Consider the following 22,920-nt stretch of genomic DNA (forward strand, 5'->3'; position numbering starts at 1 on the left):
AGATAGTATTTGTTTAATAAAAACAAGTCAGTCAGTGTACAAGGGTGGTCAGATCATGACAACATAGAAACCAGAATGAATTGAAAAAATTTAAAAAAGCCCTAAATGGTAACCTGTGGTCCACTACGTGATAATACTTCCCTGTCTAATGTCCACATGATTTCAATGACTAATTTAACTTTTTGCCTATAGTGTGTCCAGTTTTGTGCCATAATGCCAGGATTAATGTAGATGTTCTTCTACTAACTTCTACCTCTTCTTTGTCTCTTTTATTTATTTATTTTTTTTGCTTGTTTGTAGATATAAGATGCTGGAGCAGACTAGTGGAGTGGAGGAGACAGGAACAATGCGGTGGGAACTTTTCCTTACCCTCCTACTGGCTTGGATCCTCATTTACTTCTGCATCTTCAAGGGGGTGAAATCAACGGGCAAGGTGAGGGAATAGAGAGTGAGAAACTGAGATAAAGAGAAAGACTGACAGTGAATAACGTATCTTGTTTGTGTCTTTGTGTAGGTGGTGTATTTTACAGCTCTGTTCCCATATGTTATCCTGATTGCCTTGCTTATCAATAATGTGCGGCTTCCTGGAGCATTAGATGGAATAACCTTCTTCATTGTGCCAGAGTGGGACAAGCTTCTCTCAGTGGAGGTAAGAGAGAGGAGGGAGCACTCCAGGAACTGGAGATAAATACCGGTTCTGTCTGACCTGATTGGCACAGGAGAGCAGTTAGCTAAAGACTCTTATTGTTTGTATTGGCACGGGTATCAGCTCTGGATGAGAATCCCTCTGTGTTGCAGGTGTGGGTGAATGCTGCAGCTCAGATCTTTAACTCCATTGGGATTGGTTTTGGCTCCCTCTTGGCCATGTCCAGCTACAACTCCTTCAACAACAATGTTCTAAAGTAATAACCCAGACGTCCTCATCCAATCATCCCCCCCCCCCCCCCCCCCCCCCCCCCCCCCCCCCCCCCCCCCTCCTCTGCAGTGGCCAAAATGATCTCTGGGCAGTAAGACAGTGATATAAAGAACATATTCTCTCCCTGCAGGGACACCCTGACTATAGCCATCATCAACTCCCTCACCAGTATCCTGGCAGGTTTTGTCATTTTCTCTGCCTTTGGATATATGTCTCATCTGCAGGGCATTCCTGTCAGCAATCTGGCTGTGGACGGTAAGAAAACAAAACTAGTGCTAAAAAAAGATAAACTAGTATCTTAATCTCCAGGGTGATTGTGTTTACTAAAGAGTATATAGATTTGATTTTATTTTGGGGAGAGTCATGCTTCTCCTATAATATCTGCTAGTAGGATAATTGTTCTGTTTTGGCTGATTTATATGAATTTAGCAGCTATGGAAATAAGATATTTTACCCGTGAAGGGGATTTTAAATCAGTATCATTGTAAGACAATGCTCCTGTTCCTGGTACATTTGTTACAGGTCTTTTTTATGAATGTATTTAATAATGACTGTAGAGGGTTAGTAATCAAAGTAATCAAGCTACAATCCAATGAAATGTGAGTCATAATGGAAAGATAAAACCATAAAATAATAATGAAATATTATTTTGGCTGTTAGCTGTTGGCTATTATTTGGTTGGCTTTTGCCAACCCCGTAATTCTTACGGGGTTGGCAAAAGCTAATCAAATTTTACTGCTGTTATAGAAACATTTTCTGTCCAACTGAAGATGTACCTGACCTTTGCATCTAGAGAAAAGTGCTTCTGCTGGCATGAATTACATAACATTAATCATGTACTTCATTGCATACTTCTATACCATCATGGAATAAAGGTGTATGAACAATATGAAACGGTCAGAGTAAGGCTAAGGTTAACTCAGTGGAAGTTCACAGACACTATGCTTCTCTCTTTAATGATAGTATCTTCATCTTGTCTTCACAGTGAACGGAACAATGGTGTTGCTGTAGATGAATTCTCCTCTATTGCTCTTTCCACTCACACTTTTCATGATTTCATGTCACAGTTCATCCTTTAGAAGAGTCATGACACATTGACATCTTGTGTATCCAGGTCCAGGACTGGTTTATGTTGTTTACCCACAAGCCTTTGCCAACATGCCAGTGGCTCAGCTCTGGGCTGTGATGTTCTTCTTCATGCTGCTTTGCCTTGGACTGGACAGTGAGGTAGTAACTCTGGTGATAATCTATAGAAAAATAACTCTTATTATTTGCACTCATCCTAAAGAGCTGGAGTATTTTTTTCTCTTTTCTCTTGCCAGTTTGCAATGGTTGAAGTGATGGTGACCAGTCTCATGGATGAATTCTATGGACAGCTGATTACATTTTTCAAGCGGAAGGAGCTGTTTGTTCTTGCTGTTTGTGGTGCAGCCTGCCTTTTAGGAATTCCTTGTGTTTTGCAGGTACAGACTCTGACCTTAATTTAATCGATGTTTTTTAACCAAATTATAAAAACTGTAGAAACGTCTGTCTCATACATGTCGTCCTAAAGAGCATTTCTCTCTCTGTCCAGGTGGGAATCTATATTTTCCAGCTCATGGACCACTACACTGCCATAGTGTCCATCATGTTCCTTGCATTCTTTGAGGTCATAGCCATCTGTTGGTGTTATGGTAAGAAAAACATGTTATGTTCAGATATCAGTGTTGTAGTCGAGTCACTAAACCTCGAGTCCAAGTTGAGTCTAAATTCCCCAGTGTTCGAATCCAAGTCCACAACAAAGAAGAGTCCAAGTCGAGTCCTAGTCAAGTTCCCATTACCTGATTCTGAGTCCAGTCAAAGAGCTGACATACAAATTATGAACGTCTACATTAAACATAGATGGCACAGCTGTCACCATTTTAAAGGGAGTTTATTTACTGTGTGACACAATAGCCAAAATAGCCACAAAAAAAAAAAAAAGTCAGAGTCTTCATCTCCAATTTCCAGGTTCAAATGCAGTCAATGCTTGAGTCCAAGTCCAAGTCAGTAGTGCTTAAGTCCAAGTCGAGTCACAAGTCCTGAAAATCAGAACTCAAGTACTCCAACAGTGTTTAGAGGGCAGTTACTGTGAAAGTACAAAGTACCTCCTAGTAAAAGTAAAAAGTAAACCCATCTCACCAATTTTAAATGTTGTATGTAACTTTAATTTTTAAAACAGTACTGTAAAAATCAGTCAGCATGCAAAACAATAGGCATAGCTGTTTGCTGACAGGTGAAGTGCTGTCTAAAGAAACTTTCTACCTGCAGGTGTGAATCGACTTTCAGACAACCTAGAGGAGATGACTGGGAAAAAAGCAAATATCTTCTTCAGACTGTGTTGGCTGATAGTTGCTCCTGTGCTGATCACAGTAAGTCTGGAGGATTTTTTCTGTTTCAACAGCCTGATTTAGATTTAAAAGTGTCACAACTATAATTTAAATGTTTCTTCCTGCAGGTTATCCTCATTTTCTCCATCATCCAGTTCAAGCCGGCCCGTTATGGGGACTATGTCTTTCCTCCCTGGGCTCAGGGGGTCGGGTGGGTCATTGCCATGGCCTCCATCATCTGGATTCCTTTGGGTGCAATTCACACATTGTGGGTGCTGCCTGGCTCATTCATGCAGGTGACCAACATTTACCATTTGCTTGTTCTCCATTCAAGTCACTGCATGTAATACGTATGTCATGTTCATATAAACTGTGTTGATATTATTGGTACATTTCTCCAACAGAAACTGAAGCGGTCTATCACACCATACGGCCTGGATGGGATGACAAAAATGCCGTATTATGAGAGGGGAGGAAGAGACACATATCCAGCCATAGCTGTCATCAGCTCCAACATCAGCCTACCTGAAAAACCTCCCATTCAGACAAACCTCTGATAGCCTACCTCTGTGCTTTGCACAACCATAATATTCATCTTGCACAATTAGTGGCAGATTTTTGGCAAGCTCAAGTTAATCAGAAATTGTTTGCCGTTAGTCTTTAATCTTGAATTAACTTCTGGTAAAGTTAAACAGAAGTATACAATAAAAATTATTTACATGATTGTGAAAACATGTTGCTGCATGTCTGCCATGCAGATAATTTAAAATGGCCATTTTTGTAAGCCTGTGAATTTAATTTGTGAGACTTTGTTGAACTTACTGTTCTGACTGTTTTGTTCATTTTTAATGTCTAAAGATTTTGTTATTGTTGTGTGCCTCTTCAACATCTGGCCAGCATTTCCTCTGCTGTCAGCTCCAAAGGACAGGGGAGTGGCACCCCTGACTGAACAGCTTCCCTGCGCTTACTTGTGGAGTTTACTTTGTGAAGGGTGCCATCTTTTGGCCATGTATGTTGATGCGGTTGTGAGTGTGACAAATCTGTGATCAGATACTGTACTTCAATTTAACACTTATTTTTTAGCTCATTAAATGACAAAAGACCACTATTTGATATTCACAGTTCATGCAGCTGGATTTTGTACTGAACCACTTCCCTTAAAACAGAGGGCACTTTGACCCAATTCAACGTGGTTGACTCATTTATTAGGTCAAATGCGACAGAGCACTACTGATAAAAAAAAAAAGATATATGCTGATGGTTAACAGATGAGTACATGGGTCATGCAACTCTAATGTCATGTCATGTAAGGTGTAATAAAAACATGTCACAAAGTCCACAGCTCGTCTCTCATTTCTGCAATGCCAAGTTGATGTTTACAGTATGTCTGGTGAACACAACACAAAACAACTTACTTTGGGGCAATGTCTTTTATTTATTAATTTAATGAGAAATCTCCACTGAAAGGTACACATTTCTAGGGTATACATGTGCACTGAGTTAGTTTCCTCCCCTACATGAGTTGCCAATGTTTCCCTCTTATAACTCCCCAGAAATGAATCAAAAGTGCAGAAGAACTGAAACTACACAGGCAAAAAGGTGGATTATAGAAACCCATGTGCTTATCAGACAATGGCATCTCTCTTTCATACTTTTCCTGATTCCTTATATGGGGCTGAAAACTGGATTGATCCAAACAAGGGTAACCGGATGTGTTTGTGAAAACATGTGGTGAGTGCAGGTGGCAGGATGGACAAACTGTTGATGGTTAGTTACAGCGAGTATGAGACAGTACTGTCTATGGTTAGTGAGTATGAGACCACATCTATCTATGATCAGAAGTTAAAATATTTATATAAAAAAAATATAAACAGCAATTACTCTTTCCATTTAATTTCAAAAAGATATGTCATATGACCTACAAAAACAAAACAGAAAAACATGTGCAATCAATGGCATACTCTTCCCTCTGAAGTGACGGTTGTGCAGATGACCACATAGCACAGCAGCAACTCTCCTTTGTTATTTGTTCCTACTGTAGTCTGGAGTCAGCCCCGTTCAGGACTGGCCTCAATAATTCACAAATACCAGGTTGCTTCATTCAGTAGTATTTTCAAAGTGGTTTCCTAAGTCCACACCCTTCATTTCCTCACACAGCCTCCTTAAGGCTCCAGCCCTCCTTGACCACATCCCTGCAAATCCAAAACAGCTGTAGTTGATTTGTTTTATCCCCCTCCCCCCTCCCTTGCCCAGCAGAGGTCGCTAAGGAGTCACCACGGCTGCTGTCTGCTCCTCCTGCAGCTTCCTGTTCAACTGCTATGACACCTGCTCTACTGGCCTCATCTGCACGTCTCCGATCTGACAAGGGAGATGAGAACAAGGGAGATCAATACAGAAACCTAACCACACACTTAACACTATAAATGAGAGAGTAAGAAAGAGATACCTGGACATGAGGAGGGGCACTGAGGACAAATGTGACTGCACTGGCTATGTCTTCTGCTTTCAAACACTGGAAAATGGAGACAATAGGTTTTATTGATGCAACAGTAATCGGGTTGTTTTCTCTTTGTATAATATATCTGTTTACTCTTACTTTCATACTCTCATACACTGCAGCTGCTTTCTCTGGATCACTGTTGTGGTGCCGGAAGGCAAACTCAGTCTCCACTATTCCAGGAGATATACACTGCAGAGGAGGGAAATGCATGAGGAATATACTGTACAAAATCACAGCCTCACATGTTAAAGTAAAGGCCTACTGTATAAATTAATGTGTGTGATCCAGTGTGTTACCAATAGCACAGGCCAAAGACGGACCTGTGCATTGTGGTGGTGGCACTTAACTTACTGTGGCTCTGATGTGGGTATTTGCTTCTCGAAGCTCTTGTCGTATCCCCTCAGTCAGAGCAGTCACAGCGTATTTAGTGGCACAGTAGAAATGCTCATCAGCACTTGGCACCATTCTGTGCCCTCCCATACTGTAGAAAAAGAAAGAAGAAGAGATAGAGATGATACATTCCTAATCCTTACAGTGTCTGATTTACTTGTCACTTACACAGGATGATTTTTCACAAGTCAAGTTTATTTGTATGGTTGAAATCCACAAAATTCAACAACAGATTTATAATAAATCCAACATTACTATAATGCCACTGAAAGAAGTCACCATCAGTTTGTTCAATGTCCACCAGGCGCCAGGTGGGGCTAACAATTGGCTTTACTTAATGCCTGCTGGATTAAAATCACTTGAGCAAACTGGCCGAGGTATTTTCAGATTAATCTATACGTTTGCTCTGAGATTTGGAGATTGACTGCATAGCTTACCTGTTAATATTGATGATGTGGCCATCGTCCACATTCCTTTCCTTCATCGATTTGTATGCTTCACGGGTGCAGATAGACAAGGCTAAGACATTCACCTGCAGGGGAGGTGAAGACAGCCAACGTCATTCAACCATTTATGTATCAGTCAATGTTCATTTGCAGAACTTCATTGTGCTTTATTGTTAAATCACATTTAAGAATGCCCTGAGATAACACTATCAGATTAGCTGACTGATGTTCACTGGGTCAGTGTGTTAGACCATCTGAACCTCCTGTTCCTGTCCAGGTTGCGGCCTCTAATCTGCTCCTGCAGTGATACTCATAGACGGCAGGTTAAAGCCAACATGGTGGCATGATAGGGAGATGACCAAACAAGGTCAGCGTACAGATTAAACACAGGCTAAAAATACACTGCTGTACACATTCATGTGGGCTGCCATGACAACAGATGGACGAGCATTGTGAATGCATGACTGTGGAGACAGAGACTTTGGAGCAGGGGGTCTGCAGTGGTCAAGAGCTAAATGAATCAGAATGTAAAGTCCCAACAAGAGAAATAGTGCTGGCTTTCATTAATGGGCCTCTGCTGTGCCAGGGCCTCTCCTCAGAGCCATTGAGGCTGCTTCTATGAGGGGAGTGGCTCAGGATCTGTGTGTGTATGTGAGTGTGTATGTGTGTGTGTGGGCCTATGTATTCAAACATTTCTAATTTAACTCTTACTCCACAAACTCAAGACACCAGACAACCCTTTTAGCTCCTCCCTCTGCTTCTGTTTGAGCAGAGCAACCACAGAATCAATACAACATACACGTAATGGGATAATTCTACCCACCCCTGTTACAAAGTCTAAGTTCCCGCATTAACACATTAACGTTAGTGTGTCTGTGATCTACCCACGTCGATCATGTTCCTCCAGCCCTCTGTCTTTCCACTGAGCAAGGGCTCATTGTGGGCCAGTCCAGCATTGTTGATGCATACGTCCACGCCCTTGTGCAGCGTCTTGATAGCTGAAAACATGGACAGGATCTCCTCCTCATTGGACAGGTCACACTTGTAAGGGATCAGCGTGCCACTGTAGCCTGCGCTCTGACATTCTGCTGCCAGCTTCTGAAAAACACAAATCAGACCCAATTCGTTAACTTTTAAAGGTGAAAATCAAAATTTAAAAAACACTATAAGTTGCCATATACGTGGCCATAAATTATTATCAGGACTGAGACACAAACTGCGGTCACATGCACATGTTGTCATTCTGCAGAGAGTTTTGTGTTTAAAACTCTGCAGGTGACCAGTTCAGCTTGGAAGCCTCCATTTTTTGGGAGAAACGTACTTCCCCATGCATTTACGTCAAGACGGAGGACATACACACAAAGAACGCAGCCAGGGTTAAATGGTTTACATAGTACAAGTTTTCTTTGGAAAGTTTAACCTACCCCTCTGCAACACATTGAAATTTATTTGAAATTACTTGCTTTGTGCCTGTTTATTCTATTTGAGATGTTTGTATGAATTTTTGCTCTGTTTGGGCTTTTAAAGCTGTTATAATTGAAATATTAGTCTTCATGTAAACGTACCAACTGTTAGGTAGGAGCTAGAAATGATTAACCTGCAGCACCATAATTAAGAGTAAGAGTCCCACCCTACACCCTACCGACTCAGACAATGAGAAAGCAGTGAGAACGTGCAGCCATAAAATCAACACCACATCAGTAGAGGGCCAGAGTCTGCACAGTGCAGCCACAATCACTCTAGTTTGATCATGTATTTAATACAAAAGCATTTGAAATTCCACCATCAACAAAAATCCAAATCAGGACTCCAGATGAAAAGAAGCAATCTTTGCACTGATGGGATGCCTCTTTCTTTGGGATACAGCTGGGCTGAGCCTGCAGCAGGAGAAGCGGGCTACACTCCAACCAGGTCAGCTGGCTGCCCACCACTGTGAGGTTTGATGCAAACTGACACAGATCCCCCCTGCTAAGCACAGCGGCACCAATCACCTGATGACTCATTCTGGGTGCCACTCAGACAGGGGGGGCATGGGTGATAAAGGGTGGGGCTGGTGGCAGACAGAGATGATGCACATCACTGTGTCACACTCTGCCTTTGTTGAGCGACTGTGCAGCCAAGAGGATTAAATGTTTACTAAGTCCGAAGGAAAAACGGACTCTCTAAACCTGGAAAAAGCTACTGTGCCCTGCAATAATGTCTACATTTGTGTTGGTGTGTTGGTCTTATCTGATACATGAACATGAAGTTGCATTCAGATATTTTCAGCGGAGGTAAAATATAGCCTGATGCTGATGTTTTTTTTCTGTGATCTACATCTGTGGTTCCCAACTTTTTTGCCTGACATACCTTCAGAGCCTCCTAACATGATATTGAGTAGCCCTTCATTGACACCACCTGTCATGCTCCAAATATGTCCATATGAATGTATTACAAACTGGTCATTGAACACTGTGAGTTACATAAAAGTGGTGATGGTTATCATCATTTTCCATACAACTTTTACAACTGATTTTAAATGTTTAGCTTTGCTTTGTTTAAGTTTGCATCCATAGTACTACCACTTGGAGAGGCAGGAGCTGTATGTTTCAAACATTTATCCATTATTTTTAGCTAACTGATTTAACCATTTATCCAATATTCTTAGCTAGCTACGAATAAAAAGGTCAGGATTTATTTGTACCTATGCCCATCTGTGGATTTAAGCAACAAGTTCACACCCAAAAAAAACATGTGAGTAATGTGGCAAAACACAAACTGAAGTCAGTTAGACATGGCATGCAATTCACATCACAATTCATGATATCTACCTGGGCAAGAGTATCTGAGAGGGTTGGACTGGTCCTTCCAGTCCTGTTCGTGCAGTTAACAGATTTGCAGAAACACCACAACTTGTCAATCATTTCTTTAAGGTCCACCACACAACTGGCCCATAAAGACATAATCACACTTCTGTTCTTGCAAAATTCTAAAGACAGGAAATACATATTCACAGCTCACAATGAGAAGCACTTTCTGGGATAAAACTAACGCCTGAGAGGAGGCAGCATCATGTGATATGTAGAATTTCATCACAGCTTACATCCATTTTTATCCATTTTTAAAAAAGCAGCAGCAGAAAGTTGTCATAGTGTGAATAAATGTAACTATGCAGTGGGATTATCTGTTAAATGTCTGACACCTGGACATAGGTACTGCATCTACTGATAGCAGCAGCCACTGCAGCCGCTCCTTATGGAAACATGGAAAGTATACTTGTGAAGCCTGCTTTTCATAATCAGGATGAAATTGGATAGTGGGATCACTTTGGCTTTTTTCTAACAAAACGTAACAGAGTGAATGCACCCTATCTCACACTTAGTGTGCAGATTTCCCTGTTCTTCCTCTAAGCTGTTTAACTCGGATTATCCAGAGAGAAGGCATTACCAGAATAAAGCTGTCGAAATGCTCAAACACTAGAAACACTTGTGTCATCTGTAAAGACTAAAACTATCTCTTTCGACCATGTTGTAGAAAGGTGAAGAAAGGCTCTTTCTTTTTGTCCGTCCCCTTACGGTGGAGGTGTGATCACAGTCCTGTTCAGCTGCAGTAACGCTTTAAAGTTAAGTATCTGAGCTGCTTTTAGACCATGGCTCTTAAATTCACACTTGCCTGAATCCCTGGAGGGAGAGGCTTTCAGGGAGGAAGTAGAAGACAGACGGACTAATGGAGAGGCTCTTCTTTATTCACAAAGGATGTTAACGTAAAGGGGAAACCAGGCCTGTCTTTTGTTACAGGGAGAGAGTGAGTTGTGTTACTAAGACTAAAGTGGGAGCAGCAGAGTAAGCAGGCTGTGATCTTGGTCCAACTACAGGAAGTGTCAGGCTGTGAATGTTTGTGTGTCTGTGTGTGTGAGGGTTCTGGCACCAGCTGTACTGCTGTGGTCAGTACCAGACCTCATACTGGCCATGCCTACAGAAATGGCACTACAGCACGCTGTCCCGCAGATATGCAAGTCTGAAAGTGCAGCAGCAGCATGTTGGGAAATGCACTTAACACAAAATTCATTCTTCACAAGTCAAACTGAAACCAGATATCTTAAAGGATTTGGCACCTGTAAAGGGCTACAAAATGATAGTGAGACAACCACAAACTATTTCTATATGACAGACTCACAGCAGTGCTGCTACATGAGCCTAGGAGGAGAGTAAAATAAAACTGAAGCTAGGTCTGTCTGCGGGCCAGGTGTACTGGAGGTGCACAGGACACACCCAAATCAATCAAACACACCACCAGAATCCAATCAACCAAAATGGACACAACTAATGAGGTTGTGTAACTATTCTTCTCTTAATGCAGCATTTATGTTCTGAACTACTTGGTGTACACATTTTTATTTCTCAATGATGTTTTTCTTTGGACAATAAATTCAAAACATCTTACACAAACCTATTTTCATATCACTTGATTTCGCACTTACATATGCTTTGGTCTTGTGTGGTTATGAAAGACTGCACAGACACACAGACCTCTGTAACTCAAATAAAAATCACTGTTTGCAATTACCCAAACAGTCTTGATAAGACCAATGCTGAAAGATAAAAACTCTTACAATTCAAAAGACAAATAATGTTACAACAGATCATAAAGCCTTTACATGTAATGGCTGTACATACACCCACGTAGCACTCTAAGACATATGTGTACATGCCCACATAGTTACATTTATGGCCTGTAACCCCTGCAGGGGGCTGTTATATAAGGTCTACAATGCAACGGACATCACTGTCCCACACCATGTTCAATCATTCACCCACTCACGTGGAACTGGTGCAAATGGAGCAGCAAAACAACTCACTGGAGAAGGGGAAAGAGATAAAAATAAAAATGCCAAAGCACTGAAGGCAGACACGCTTTAAGAGGTGAGCCAGATCAATAGGACAAGGCGACAGCCATGAGCAGAGACAGCCGAGAAATTATATTTGTCTCAGGTTGACTCAGGAGTTCTCCCAGACAAAAGAGAGTTTGTGTTTTAGGGCACTGTGCCTCCTCTTATTCTCTGAAAGAAAAAAAGAAGGCATAATTCAGCTGGTAGCCCCTCCCCTCTTCATCCTTCCTGTCCTGTCTCTTAAGTACCTGTGACACACAAAACAATTTTGCCTGTCATAATGCATTTTCATCCTCATTACAGAGGCTGTTGTCCAGTGATCACAGAAAGTGTGCAGAAGGAGGGAGGAAGAGGGGGAGGGATGGTTGGCAGCCAGAAAGTGAAACAGAAGGAGAGAGAGAGATAGAGAGAGAGAAAACAAAACCTGAAGCATACTGCATTAAAATTGACCATAATGCATTCAGATTTCAGTATGATTTACTCTGTGAAATCTGAAAACACAGGCACAGGACGGCCGCTAGAGTACAGCTTCATGGAAAAATCCACCCAATTGTTGAACTCACATATGACAACTGTAGTCATGTGTAATCACTGAAATGCAAGAAATCCTTCCTCCCAAAGCCATGAACCAGAGAGCCAAGATGGTGTTTGAAGCCACGCCCCAAGAAATGAGTAAAATTCATCCTTCATTCAGTGTTCGTCTCTGAAGAACAGATCCTGATGTGATTCTTGACTCTGAAGTCCTGTCACTCATTATCCAGCTAAACCGCTGTTGTGTGACATAAAAATAAACTGTAAAATTTGAGTTTCGAGTGAGCACAATCATACCGAGCGTGGGGTCAAAGGTGACAGCAGGCTGTATAATAGAATTGCAGCAGGGTGGAAGGGATGGTTGTGCCATTATCTCTGCTTCACACACTGAAAGACTGCCACTAAAAGGTCTAAAGGTTGAACAGGGCGGTTTTACAGCACTTCCCTCAGGACAGTCTAATCAAGACATGGAGATAAGAAGAATAATTACACTGCTTGTTAGTAACTACACTTATTGACAGACTCTGGCTTTTCTGGGGAGATCCAGGCACTGAATAACCATGGGGCAATTTGGAACGGACAGCTGCAATCTGAAATAATGACACAAGTAACAGCCCCAGGCATAAATAACTGTAAATCTAAATGCAGTGCTGGATGATGAGTCAACTTAAAAACACTGTGTATGATTACAAGTAGATGACATCTGATGTTTGGCATGAGTATTTGGCTTAAATGAAAAGGCTTTTATAATCCTGACAGACTAGAGACAGAGCAGGCAGCCAGGTGTTGTGTAACAGACTGGTGTAACCGGTGCAGTCTGATGTTATTTTCCCAAACAGAATGATAAAAAACCAGGAAGAGGCAGAAGCAGATATTCTTTCTAAATAAGAAAGTTAACAGTGGAAGGGTGACATTTCTGCAATACTTCAATAGAAGAACTACAGAGAGCAGTCTTTATTCATGAATTCACATGAGCGTCAGATGATAAAATTTCTCCATTTCTGTTGTTTGTAGCAGAAACTTGCTGAGGGGTGAAGCTTCCTTCTCGTGAACCAGCATGAATCACGTGCCTCCTCTGTCTCATGTCATGTGTTTTTTCTGCACCTGATGCTGGCCGTCGGTACAACAACTCTGCTCTCCCTGCGGGCCTGAGGGTGGCCCTGATGCCAGCTATGAGCCGCATCATAATGTAAGCTAAGTTTATGATAACTTGATCCCTGAGCAGACAACAAAAATAGACATAGGAGAGTCTCATGGAGACAGTGTTGATCTGACACAGTCCAAAATGAAAACTTTTCAGAGTGGGCCAGCCTGAACTGGGTCTATTCAGCATGTGAGGTTAGAGTAGCTATAAAATGTTTCCAATATCAAACACCCAGCAACAAATCCAATTTGGCTGCTGTCGAAGCCAAAACAATCTAATTTGCATTTTTTCTTGTCAGCCCCCAACCCCAAATGGAAATACTGAACTTGCTGAACTCAGGTTGTCTTTGTGTATGTGTTGTAGATTCATAAAAACCTTTCACCACAAAGTGCTTTCATTCTCACACTGCTCTCTCTGCTACAAATACACACCCACTGAGCACTTTCTACGGAGCACCATTATAATTAATTAAAGGCTGAGGCAACAGAAGCTCTTGTTCTAGCAATGGAAAAAGAAAATCACAATTTTAGCCACAGTGTAGATTGTATAGCTACATTGTGTAGGGATTATGGATGTATATGTGTATGTGTATATGGGCCAATGTGAATATGTACATTAGGGCTGAACAATTAATTGAAAATATTATCAAATTTGAAATATGGCCAATGTGTCACAACATACTATCAATGAAGTGTTGTGATAACTAGGCCTACAAATAATATTCTCCAGCAGGAAAATGCTTGGTCGCTATATGCTGCAGCAAAAACCACATCATTATCATTTTTATATTCTTATTTTTTTCTGTGAAAATGAAAGGCCAAAAATACCATTCCAACTGAAATCGTGACTCATCACAATATCTGCTAAAATAATCGCAATATGATTTTTTGTTTTACATATCGTTCAGCCCTAATGCACATGTGTATGTATTTTATCTATTTAGTTGGTTTTCTGGATTTCAATGAAACACTACGACTTCTACAAGTGACACAAGCTATGCCATGGTTATATTCTTATATTCATATATTCACATAGACTAATACGATGTACGATTTATGTATTACTCTGCATGTGACCCATCAATTCGGCCTACAGTAGCTCACTTGTCCATACATAGTAACCAAAGACATGTTCATTTCTTTATCTCCTGTATTGATATCTAAAGGGAGAAAAAGAATACAAAAAAATTATATTAAAATTCAATCATGATTAAATAGATTAAAATAACTAAGAGCTCAGATCGTTGGAGAGGGTCAAACAGACAAAGGGGAGGGTGGGGGTAAAGACAGAGTGGGTGAAGTTATAATTAGGATCCTAAGAAGTTTAAATGGAGGGTTCAAAATTATTTACAAGTTTCGACTAAGACATAACACACCAATGTGCTTATCCTGTGTTCTCCTGGGTTTACTTTGTACGATCCACACTATTTATTTATGCATTTCATTCCATGCCACTATGAGGATGTACATTTGTATACATTTATAATGTATATGTGATTACCTCAGTGAACAGATGTAGATGTGTTATACAATGTCAACATAATATTTCAGTTACTTATTTTCATGTGTAAGGTCTTGTAAATGTAAAAAGCGAAAAAGGTAAACCAGTAAAAGTTCGTATTTGGTAGGGCAGCTTCAATAATGACGGAAAAATTCCTCATTCTGACATTTGATGTGAACATACACTGAAGATCCTGACCTGTATCAACATGATTTTATGTATTGCACTGCTGCCGCATGATTGGCTGATTGGATAATTGCATGAGTGAGCGGGTGTACAGGCGTTCCTAAAAAAGTTCTCAGTGGGTGTATATCCAATAACAAGAGCTGGCCTGCTGCTACAGTCGCACTTAGCAGTTAGATGACATCCTCCTCCCTTGCACAACAGGCCTCCTCATTCAAATACACACACACACATACACACACATACACACACACACACACACACACACACACACACACACACACACACACACACAATCTCACACAATCTCACACAGACTACTATACACACAGAGAGGAGCTCCCCAGCAAGTCTTCAACAGGACAGGACAGGAAGCACCCCACCTATCATAGCAGGAGGCCCAGGAGGGAATGTCAACGCCAGTAAACCTTACACCTTGAAAGATAAGCACAGAGAGGACAGCACAGTGGTAGTGCAGGGGGACAGGCTCATAGGGGTCACTGAGCTGTCTAGACAAATCTGTTAACTGTAAGATCCAGGTTCCAGGATCCAAGGTGATCCAGCATAATAAGTAATTAAAAACACTCCTGACCGAAGAGTTTTAAGTAATTTATAGAGAGCGCTGAGAAATGTAACTGATGTAAGTACTTTTTGTTTGATTTATATGCAGAAGTACTGGTTGTATTATAGTACTGCTGAAATACTGGTGTGAGAAAACCTCTTTGCTGATGAGTTGCAGAGAAAAGAGTGGGTATATCACCAGAGTCTGAGTAGAGACTACAAATAGAATTAATGAATAAAAATGAAATCTTAATATCTGATTAGGACTGACCTTCTCTTCTTAGGGACATCAAGTCATTAGTCTCCTACCAACTGTACCTACACAGATGCACAGATTGCAAAAAAAAAAAAAACAAAAAAAAAACACAAAAACAACCAATATGGAACAGATGAAGATCAATTTTAAAACTGCAAATGTGCTGTTGAGATTAGTAGTGTTTGTACACCTGGGATCATTACAGGTAAAATAAACCGGTTTCTTATCACCTACATTCATTTCATAAATCTCTCTCTACACAAGGCTGAGCAATATGGCCAAAAATGTTATGTTAATATTTATTTTATATTGAATGATCAATATAAAATCAACATATACATTTCATACCATTAATAAGGACAGAAATGCATTCAACATATTTCTTAGACCTCAAGGATACACACAGTGTTTTGGTGAGTAACACTGAATGTACGTATGATTTTTGTTTGTTTGCAAGAAAACTCAACAAATAAATCAAATAAAGTTTTGTTATGGTTCTAAATTTATGACCCAAGATAATTTATTTTTGAATCAATAACTTGATGCTCACTCCATTAAAATATACTTTATCATATGGGGTAGCAGTTTGAAACTTTGGCTCTCAGTATACTTGGCGGGAGGTACCGTTCCTGATGGTGGAAAAGGTTTGTCAGCACAGGTCGCCTGCACATCGCATTGCAACAGACATCGCTCTGCTGTTTATCCAGCTTTAGTAATCGGATGCTGACACTGTGTGACCTCTCTTCAGCACATTTCATCATCTTAGGCAGACGTTTGACTCTCCTCACAAATATTCATTTTTACGTTTCCATCAGCGTGTGTTGATGTTTTGGCCCTACACGTGTCAGCCATGTCAGCCTATTGTCATTGCCTAATAACCTGGTTGCGTCAACCCTCACCTGCACAAATGCAGAACAGATACATTTATTGAAATGAATTACTCATCAGTTTATTGTAGATAATGTGGAATTTTTTATTTGATAATTATCAAGATTGTATCTCCCTACCCCCCCTGTATGTGTGTCTGCATACCTGTATGTCACTGCTATCCCTTCAACAATCTGGACTGCTGCTTTAGAAGGATTCATACATGCTGTTATTTGTTGTGCTGGTGTGAATGTTGGCCCTCCTGGGGGCAGAATCCATGGACACATGACAGATTATTAGTTAGGTATAAGTCTTTGTCAGCTCACAGCTCTAGTGGAAAACATGCAGTCAGTGGAAAACTTTTCTGCATGGTTAGGACAAAAGCTTGAGAGCTGAAGACAGCAGTGCTGTGATTTCTCATACAGGCAGTGACACCAAAAAGCAACATCTTAAACCAAAGTGACTGGACTATTCATAGATACTATATTCAATGCACATAGGCTAAATGGGGTTTTGCAATACTTAGGTGGTTTTGGGAAATGTTTCAACAGACATAAATTATATTTTCACAACACAAGAACAAGGCAGAAAAAGAATATTTAAAGAAGAATCTGGACACAAACTAAAACAGCGATAGAAACATAAAGTGAGGCAGAGGGTGTGAGACAAAGAGAGTAAAGCTGTCTGACCTGACCCACTTCAAATCCTTTCTGGAGTGAAATCTATTCACTGTGAATAGACGGGCTGTCCAGACACAACCTACAGGAGCTGGCTGAGCTGCAGATTCAGATTTGCAGACCGAGAGACACTGCCTGAGTTTTGTGTCACCTCAGCTTCTGAGGCATGACTGAGCACCTTTTAGCTCCTTCAGAATGGGCACCGAATCAAAGCTGGTCAGCCAAGGTCTTAAATTAACCTTAAGGCTCACCTGCCAAGGGCTTGGAGTTTTATTTTAGGATTTACTCACTCAAACAAAAGATGCTTAGACTACATAAAAAAGTGTAGAGGCTGCTACTTTGTGCAGAACTGCGTTAAAAGGCAGCCAATCAGGAGCCTGTTAGATACAAGCCATTTGGAATAGTGTGTTGGTAAGCAGTGACAAAGTCTTAAAACAGGCAGAAACTCAATATGACCACTGAGTTCAAATGTCATTAACTAAAAGAAGTTGCCAGTTAGAGCGACGAGTGAGCCATATTGATTGAGCATTCAGTGAATACAATTATATCTGTGCTGAATCTGATCCAATGGCCAGTCAGTACTGTCAGTACTGAAAATCCATCCCCCAAAAAATCATCTGTCTGTAACTTATACTCCTTGTACTCTTACCCAGACTGCTTTTCTTTGATGCTGAGCATAATAATTTGACACAGATTATCCTCTCTGGGCATCTTTTATGCAGACTCTCTTCTCAATCTCTTGCTCTCTCTACACAAGCTCTCTGTACGTCAATCTGTTTAGCACTAAATTATGTTTGCTAAATTTATCTGATCTAAAATTGAAACAACCAAAGCTTTGCATTTTGAGAGATGTCTCTATTGTGTGTAGCCTCAGAGCACCCAGGAAATGTCAGTTTCACTTTATCAGATTTGAATGGACTTACAATACAAACAGATTTATTATCTCGACGGCTATGTTCTGTTTGCAATTAGCCTGGGTTAAAAACAAATGTGACTACCTGCTGTTTAAAAAACTTACATTACAATAATAATTCTTAACCAGCATAGGGACACCAACTGAGATTGTGGCCTTCCCTTCTGACACTAAAAAAAGCTGTTTGTTCATTTGTGATTAATGTTTTTAGACGCGCATGAAGAATTTGGTTTCGATGCTTCTGCATACACAACGACGCAAACTATACGTTCTAGATGCATAGGCAACCACTGAATTTGATTGATTATGTGACAGACCCCACACCATCCCAACCTCTGCCTCTCCTGCCCCAGAGCAAAAGCAGCACTGCCACTAATGTCCTCTAAACCAGCCCTGACCTGCAGATAATGCAAAAACATAAAAATCTTACATTTACAAGCTATAGGGGTCTACTGAAGAAAAATCTCATATTAGCAACCTGATTATGGGAGCTTCAGACAGCAAATACATTTCATTACAACAGGCCAGAAAAATCACTTTTATCAAGCTTAATGGTAGACGTTAATGTAATGTTTTAGATGTTAAATCAGCAATAATTTGCATTGTGATGATCAGCAGCAGATGTTCATCTTCCCATAACGGTGTATTTACTACTGCATCATGTTGTGCTCGGTAAGCAGATACCTCAAACTCACAGATATGGACTATGTGGGCCAGAGCGCCTTCGAGGTCTGGGGAAAAAAAGCCTTATTCAGTGAGTAAAGTTGTCCTCTTCGTCCTCTGAATCTGATGTGAGCTCGGACTAAAAATCCTTCTAATATAGCAGCAGTCTAACAACATACATACAGATTCTTCTAGATGCTCCTTTTGTTTGATGGTGTCCCACCGCTCCACTCAACTCAGATGCTGCAGCGCTTGGTTGTACTGAATATGTGCATACATATGGTTCTCATTGGCACACTTTATGGACTGCACTGTATAAGTTCAGGGGCCAATTTTACACTTTTTCTAATCCCAAAGAATTAATACATTGTGTGCACCGTGAAGAGATTTTTCTTCCAGCTAAATAAAAGCCTCTTTCCCCTGGTTTCACAAGAGTTAATGAGAAGCTGTGTTGCTGCTACTTGGATGGGGCCTTGCCATCTCCATTCCTGCACAGAGCCCATGGTGACCACACGTCTCCCTCCAGCTCGCTGCTGCCCCACTGCCTACTACATAGTCTCACAGACAACAAAACAATACTGCTGCCACAACTCTCCACTCCCCTCTCTCCATGTTTTGTTTACAGAGAAAAAAAAAAGCTATAATATTTTAATACATTTTCATTGCAGTTTTATCTGGTCCACTATGAGGTGAGAATATTGCTATTGGAAAAACTGACCATAAAAGCTGTATTTTTCCCAAGTAAAAAAATAAACACCAAAAGGGAAGTCAAGAACAATTACTTAGTGATGGACACTTGCATCCCCCACTAGCAGCATGCCAGGTTTGGCACAACTACAGCAAGAACCCAGTTGACATAGCAGAGAGAGTACAATACTGGCTTTGTCCCTCAACTCACACAGATATTTCTCTAAGGTCTTGTACAATTGATGAAATCTGTCATAGAATAGAAGAGATAGAAAATTGTCACTCTATACAAACTGTGTAGATGTGTAGTCTTAGTTAGCTGAATCTAAGCTTTGGTTTCATGTATTGTAAACCATAATAAAGAAAAGGTAAGATTGCTCTGGCTGTGATGTAGTCAGCTCTTTAATGCTGACTGATGTTTGTATATAAAAGCACTATTAAGAATTTAAATGTTGTGACCTTGTTTCAGTCTTGCACAAGTCACAGACAAGGGCTGAAACAAGCTGCAGCAGTTAACTATTGACAGGGAGGATCATGTGACCACAGTATGAATGGAGAGAGGCTATCTATTGTGCAATTCACACCCACTGTGTGCATGTACGTGCATGTGTGTGTGTGTGTGTGTGTGTGTGTGTGTGTCAAGGTGGGGAAAATGCTTGCATGTGAAACTGAAATAAGGAAAAAAACATTTTTTAAATCACTAGAAATAACCCCAACAGCTTTAAAGTAACATACATGCCTGTGTATGTTTTCATGCTTTCATAATAACATCATCAGCTGAATTCCTGAAACAGATGTTGCTCACATACTTACATACACATACAAGTTTCGCCTTGTTATTGCTATTCCAACTATGTAAACAGCAGCAGTAGAAATGGGTAAAACAGCCATAGTACTTTATAGAGTTGAAACAATTAAGCGTTTAATCAACTAGTTGACTGCCATAAAAATAATCAGTAACTACATCAGCAACCGACTAATTGTTTCAGTCCTTTTTCAAGCAAAAGGAGCCAAAAAATGCTAAATATTTTCTAGTTTCAGCTTCTCCAGTGTGAGGACTTGCTGCTGTTCCTTTACAGTGATAATTGTAAACTGAATACATTTTAGTTTTTGGCTGTTTTTTTTTTTTTTGACAAAACAAGACAAAACAAAAGGTTGAGATGAAGAACTAATTAACTAAACCCCATTCCTTGCTTGTGTCTTTTGTTAACAGCTTGACACAGGAATTTGACAGCTTGACATAACGTGGCATCGCATTGATGACACCTATTATGAAATGCAGACTGAACCAGAAGGCAGCTGCCTTTGCCACAGCTTTTAACATCAACTGTGAGCCATGGTAAGATGTGCTGTACCTTATTCATCTCTTCAGCCAACCTTACTCCCAACTTTACTTTACTAACAATTAGCTGTAACCAATAACAGTTCACTTCATGCTGATTTAAAAAAAAAAAAACTTTATAAAAGCATAATGGCTAAGTAAACTTAATGTTTGAAAAAATAAATCATTCATGTTACTGCTACCATAAAATATTACCATGTTGTATTATTCACAGTAGTGAATATTGTACACACATGAACATACTAAGGTGACACTCCACAGTTCAACAACTAAATATTTAAATATGACAGTGTTAACAACCTGAGGCATGCCAAGCTCCACTGATGTGCTTTATGAAAAACACATCAGTTGCATGAAAGGGGGCTAAACATAGCTGTAGTAGACATTTTGCAGACCAGTGCTAGAAGCCAGGACAACTGTGGAGTGAGGAGAGTAAGGCTTAATTATTGGCTGACAAGATAAGCAAGGTGCAGTGTCTTATGGCTTATGGTTAGACAAAAGCTAATGGGGTAGGGCCACTGGCACCTGTCCTGGAGGAGGCGTTTGCCTTTAAGTCATACTCCACCAAAGTATTTGTGCAAGGATGTGTGTGTAACAGAAGTTGAATTGCAACAACTTCACTCATTCAATATGTGGCTGAAAAAATTGCATGTGTTTCAACCATAATCACCACTGACACCATAGAGAATAGGGCTTAAATAATGCTTGTACTTGTCCTCTCTTCACATAGTGGCCACACACCCTGGCTCTCCTGAATGACCCATGGGCGTCCACTGACACCTCCTCTTTGGAAAGTGTGGTGACTTGACTCTACCTGAACATGTTTATTACTAACACTGGCAGTGGGTGAATTAGGGGTTGACAGGGTGACCTACTATTGACTGGCCCACACAACGGCCAGTTGATAGCAGGTATCTTCCTTGCTCAAGTGTCATTTAGCACACACTGAATAACTCAGAGCTCTGTAAATGCAGATAAATGCTGCTGCCGCCCCTGAACTCTGACCTCCCTGGAGTAGGTCAACCAAAAGAAAATGTTTTTTTTTTTTTCTTTTCAGCAAGGATTAATAATAGAGATTATTGCAGATTAGGGTTGTGTGGGATATGCAGTGATAGGAGCTGGTGTAGGAGCATCATTACCGCCTCATTTAGTGGGAGGTACTATGTGTCATCACATACCTTTTCGTGTTGAATTTAAATCCGAGGAACAATAACGCCCCTTTAATATTCATATGGTAAGTTGGCAACACTGTCTCGTCGCGATTTGGTAAAAATATTAGTAATAAATGTCATCCTTAAGAGATTATTAGGAATAATGAGGCACTTCTTCTCTAATGAAATTGGTTACCTCATGTAACATCATGCCTGACTTGTTAATTTCAACAAACAGAGACACAACGGCTGCGTTAGCAACATTTCATGAATAACGTCCAACGTCGGGGCTAAAGGTTTCTAGCTGAAGTTGTAAAGCTAATGTTAGCTAGCGGTTAACGTTAGTTAGCTAGTTTGTTGTTGCTCTATTAGAGCTAGCTTTTCCTGTGTGTCGGACCGACTCAACTCACAGCTGTTAATGACATTCAATTCAATTTCTAACCTCTATTTTGTCGACATTCCTGGCACAGCCGACAACCCTCATGCCTTGCTGGACCAGTGCCCGGGCTGTAGCCGCTCCAATCCCCACCGAGGCTCCGGTCACCAGGGCCACTCTGCCTTTCCACCGCTCCATCTCCTCCGTACTGTCTACACCGGCACTGTACTCGAAACAACAGCTCCTGTGCCGTGCGTCTGTCTGCTTAGTTCAAACTGTCACTGCTACAGCGGTCAGTAATTTGTGCGATATATTCAAATGAAAGGATGCTGCAGCTACAACCTCCTGTCTCAATCTGTGCAGCATCCAGGACAGCGGCGGCCAGTGTGCGTAAGCTCGGATCCATGCGCTCCTCTGGATGAAATATGAAGAGCCCCGGAGTGTGTAAATGTTTGGTTCACTTCACCTCCCACTCTCTTTTTCAGCCCTCGGGGTTGTAGAGGTTATCTGCCTCCACCTACTGGAAAAAATATAATAACACAACACAGGTCGCCTTCACGTGTCCCCCTTAATCAAAGCTTTCAGTCGGGAAATGTTACCCC

The 22,920-nt window shown here is 40.8% G+C and overlaps 2 protein-coding genes across 3 annotated transcripts in view; one reads left to right on the top strand and one right to left on the bottom strand.

Annotated features, from left to right (window-relative positions):
• The window catches only part of LOC139607462 (sodium- and chloride-dependent GABA transporter ine), an 11,759-nt gene extending 7,156 nt beyond the window's left edge, over positions 1-4,603 (top strand). The window contains exons 5-14 of the mRNA XM_071460335.1: positions 301-433; positions 515-649; positions 799-902; positions 1,047-1,171; positions 2,031-2,143; positions 2,239-2,379; positions 2,490-2,589; positions 3,206-3,306; positions 3,393-3,560; positions 3,669-4,603. Of these exons, the coding sequence (XP_071316436.1) occupies positions 301-433; positions 515-649; positions 799-902; positions 1,047-1,171; positions 2,031-2,143; positions 2,239-2,379; positions 2,490-2,589; positions 3,206-3,306; positions 3,393-3,560; positions 3,669-3,821 (1,273 nt within the window). The 3' untranslated portion in view covers positions 3,822-4,603. The remainder of the gene's footprint in view (positions 1-300; positions 434-514; positions 650-798; positions 903-1,046; positions 1,172-2,030; positions 2,144-2,238; positions 2,380-2,489; positions 2,590-3,205; positions 3,307-3,392; positions 3,561-3,668) is intronic.
• Positions 4,604-4,675: 72 nt separating this feature from the next.
• On the bottom strand, positions 4,676-22,738 carry dhrs11a (dehydrogenase/reductase 11a). 2 transcript variants are annotated; one of them, XM_071460343.1, is made up of 7 exons: positions 22,385-22,738; positions 7,489-7,698; positions 6,592-6,686; positions 6,116-6,245; positions 5,861-5,953; positions 5,711-5,776; positions 4,676-5,622 (listed from the first exon to the last, which is right to left on the bottom strand). In XM_071460343.1, exons 1-7 carry the CDS (start codon positions 22,514-22,516, stop codon positions 5,581-5,583), a joined length of 768 nt encoding a protein of 255 aa, XP_071316444.1. In that variant the 5' UTR covers positions 22,517-22,738; the 3' UTR covers positions 4,676-5,580. The 2 variants fall into 2 exon arrangements, with proteins under 2 accessions (XP_071316444.1, XP_071316443.1); XM_071460342.1 differs by lacking the exon at positions 22,385-22,738 and adding an exon at positions 9,411-9,557 and having other exon boundaries at positions 5,437-5,622.
• Positions 22,739-22,920: the final 182 nt, after the last annotated feature.

The sequence above is a fragment of the Trachinotus anak genome, unplaced genomic scaffold (genome assembly GCF_046630095.1).
Source record: "Trachinotus anak isolate AG129_WGS33_773 ecotype Australia unplaced genomic scaffold, CSIRO_AGI_Tana_v1 ptg000024l, whole genome shotgun sequence".
NCBI classification, from domain to species: domain Eukaryota; kingdom Metazoa; phylum Chordata; class Actinopteri; order Carangiformes; family Carangidae; genus Trachinotus; species Trachinotus anak.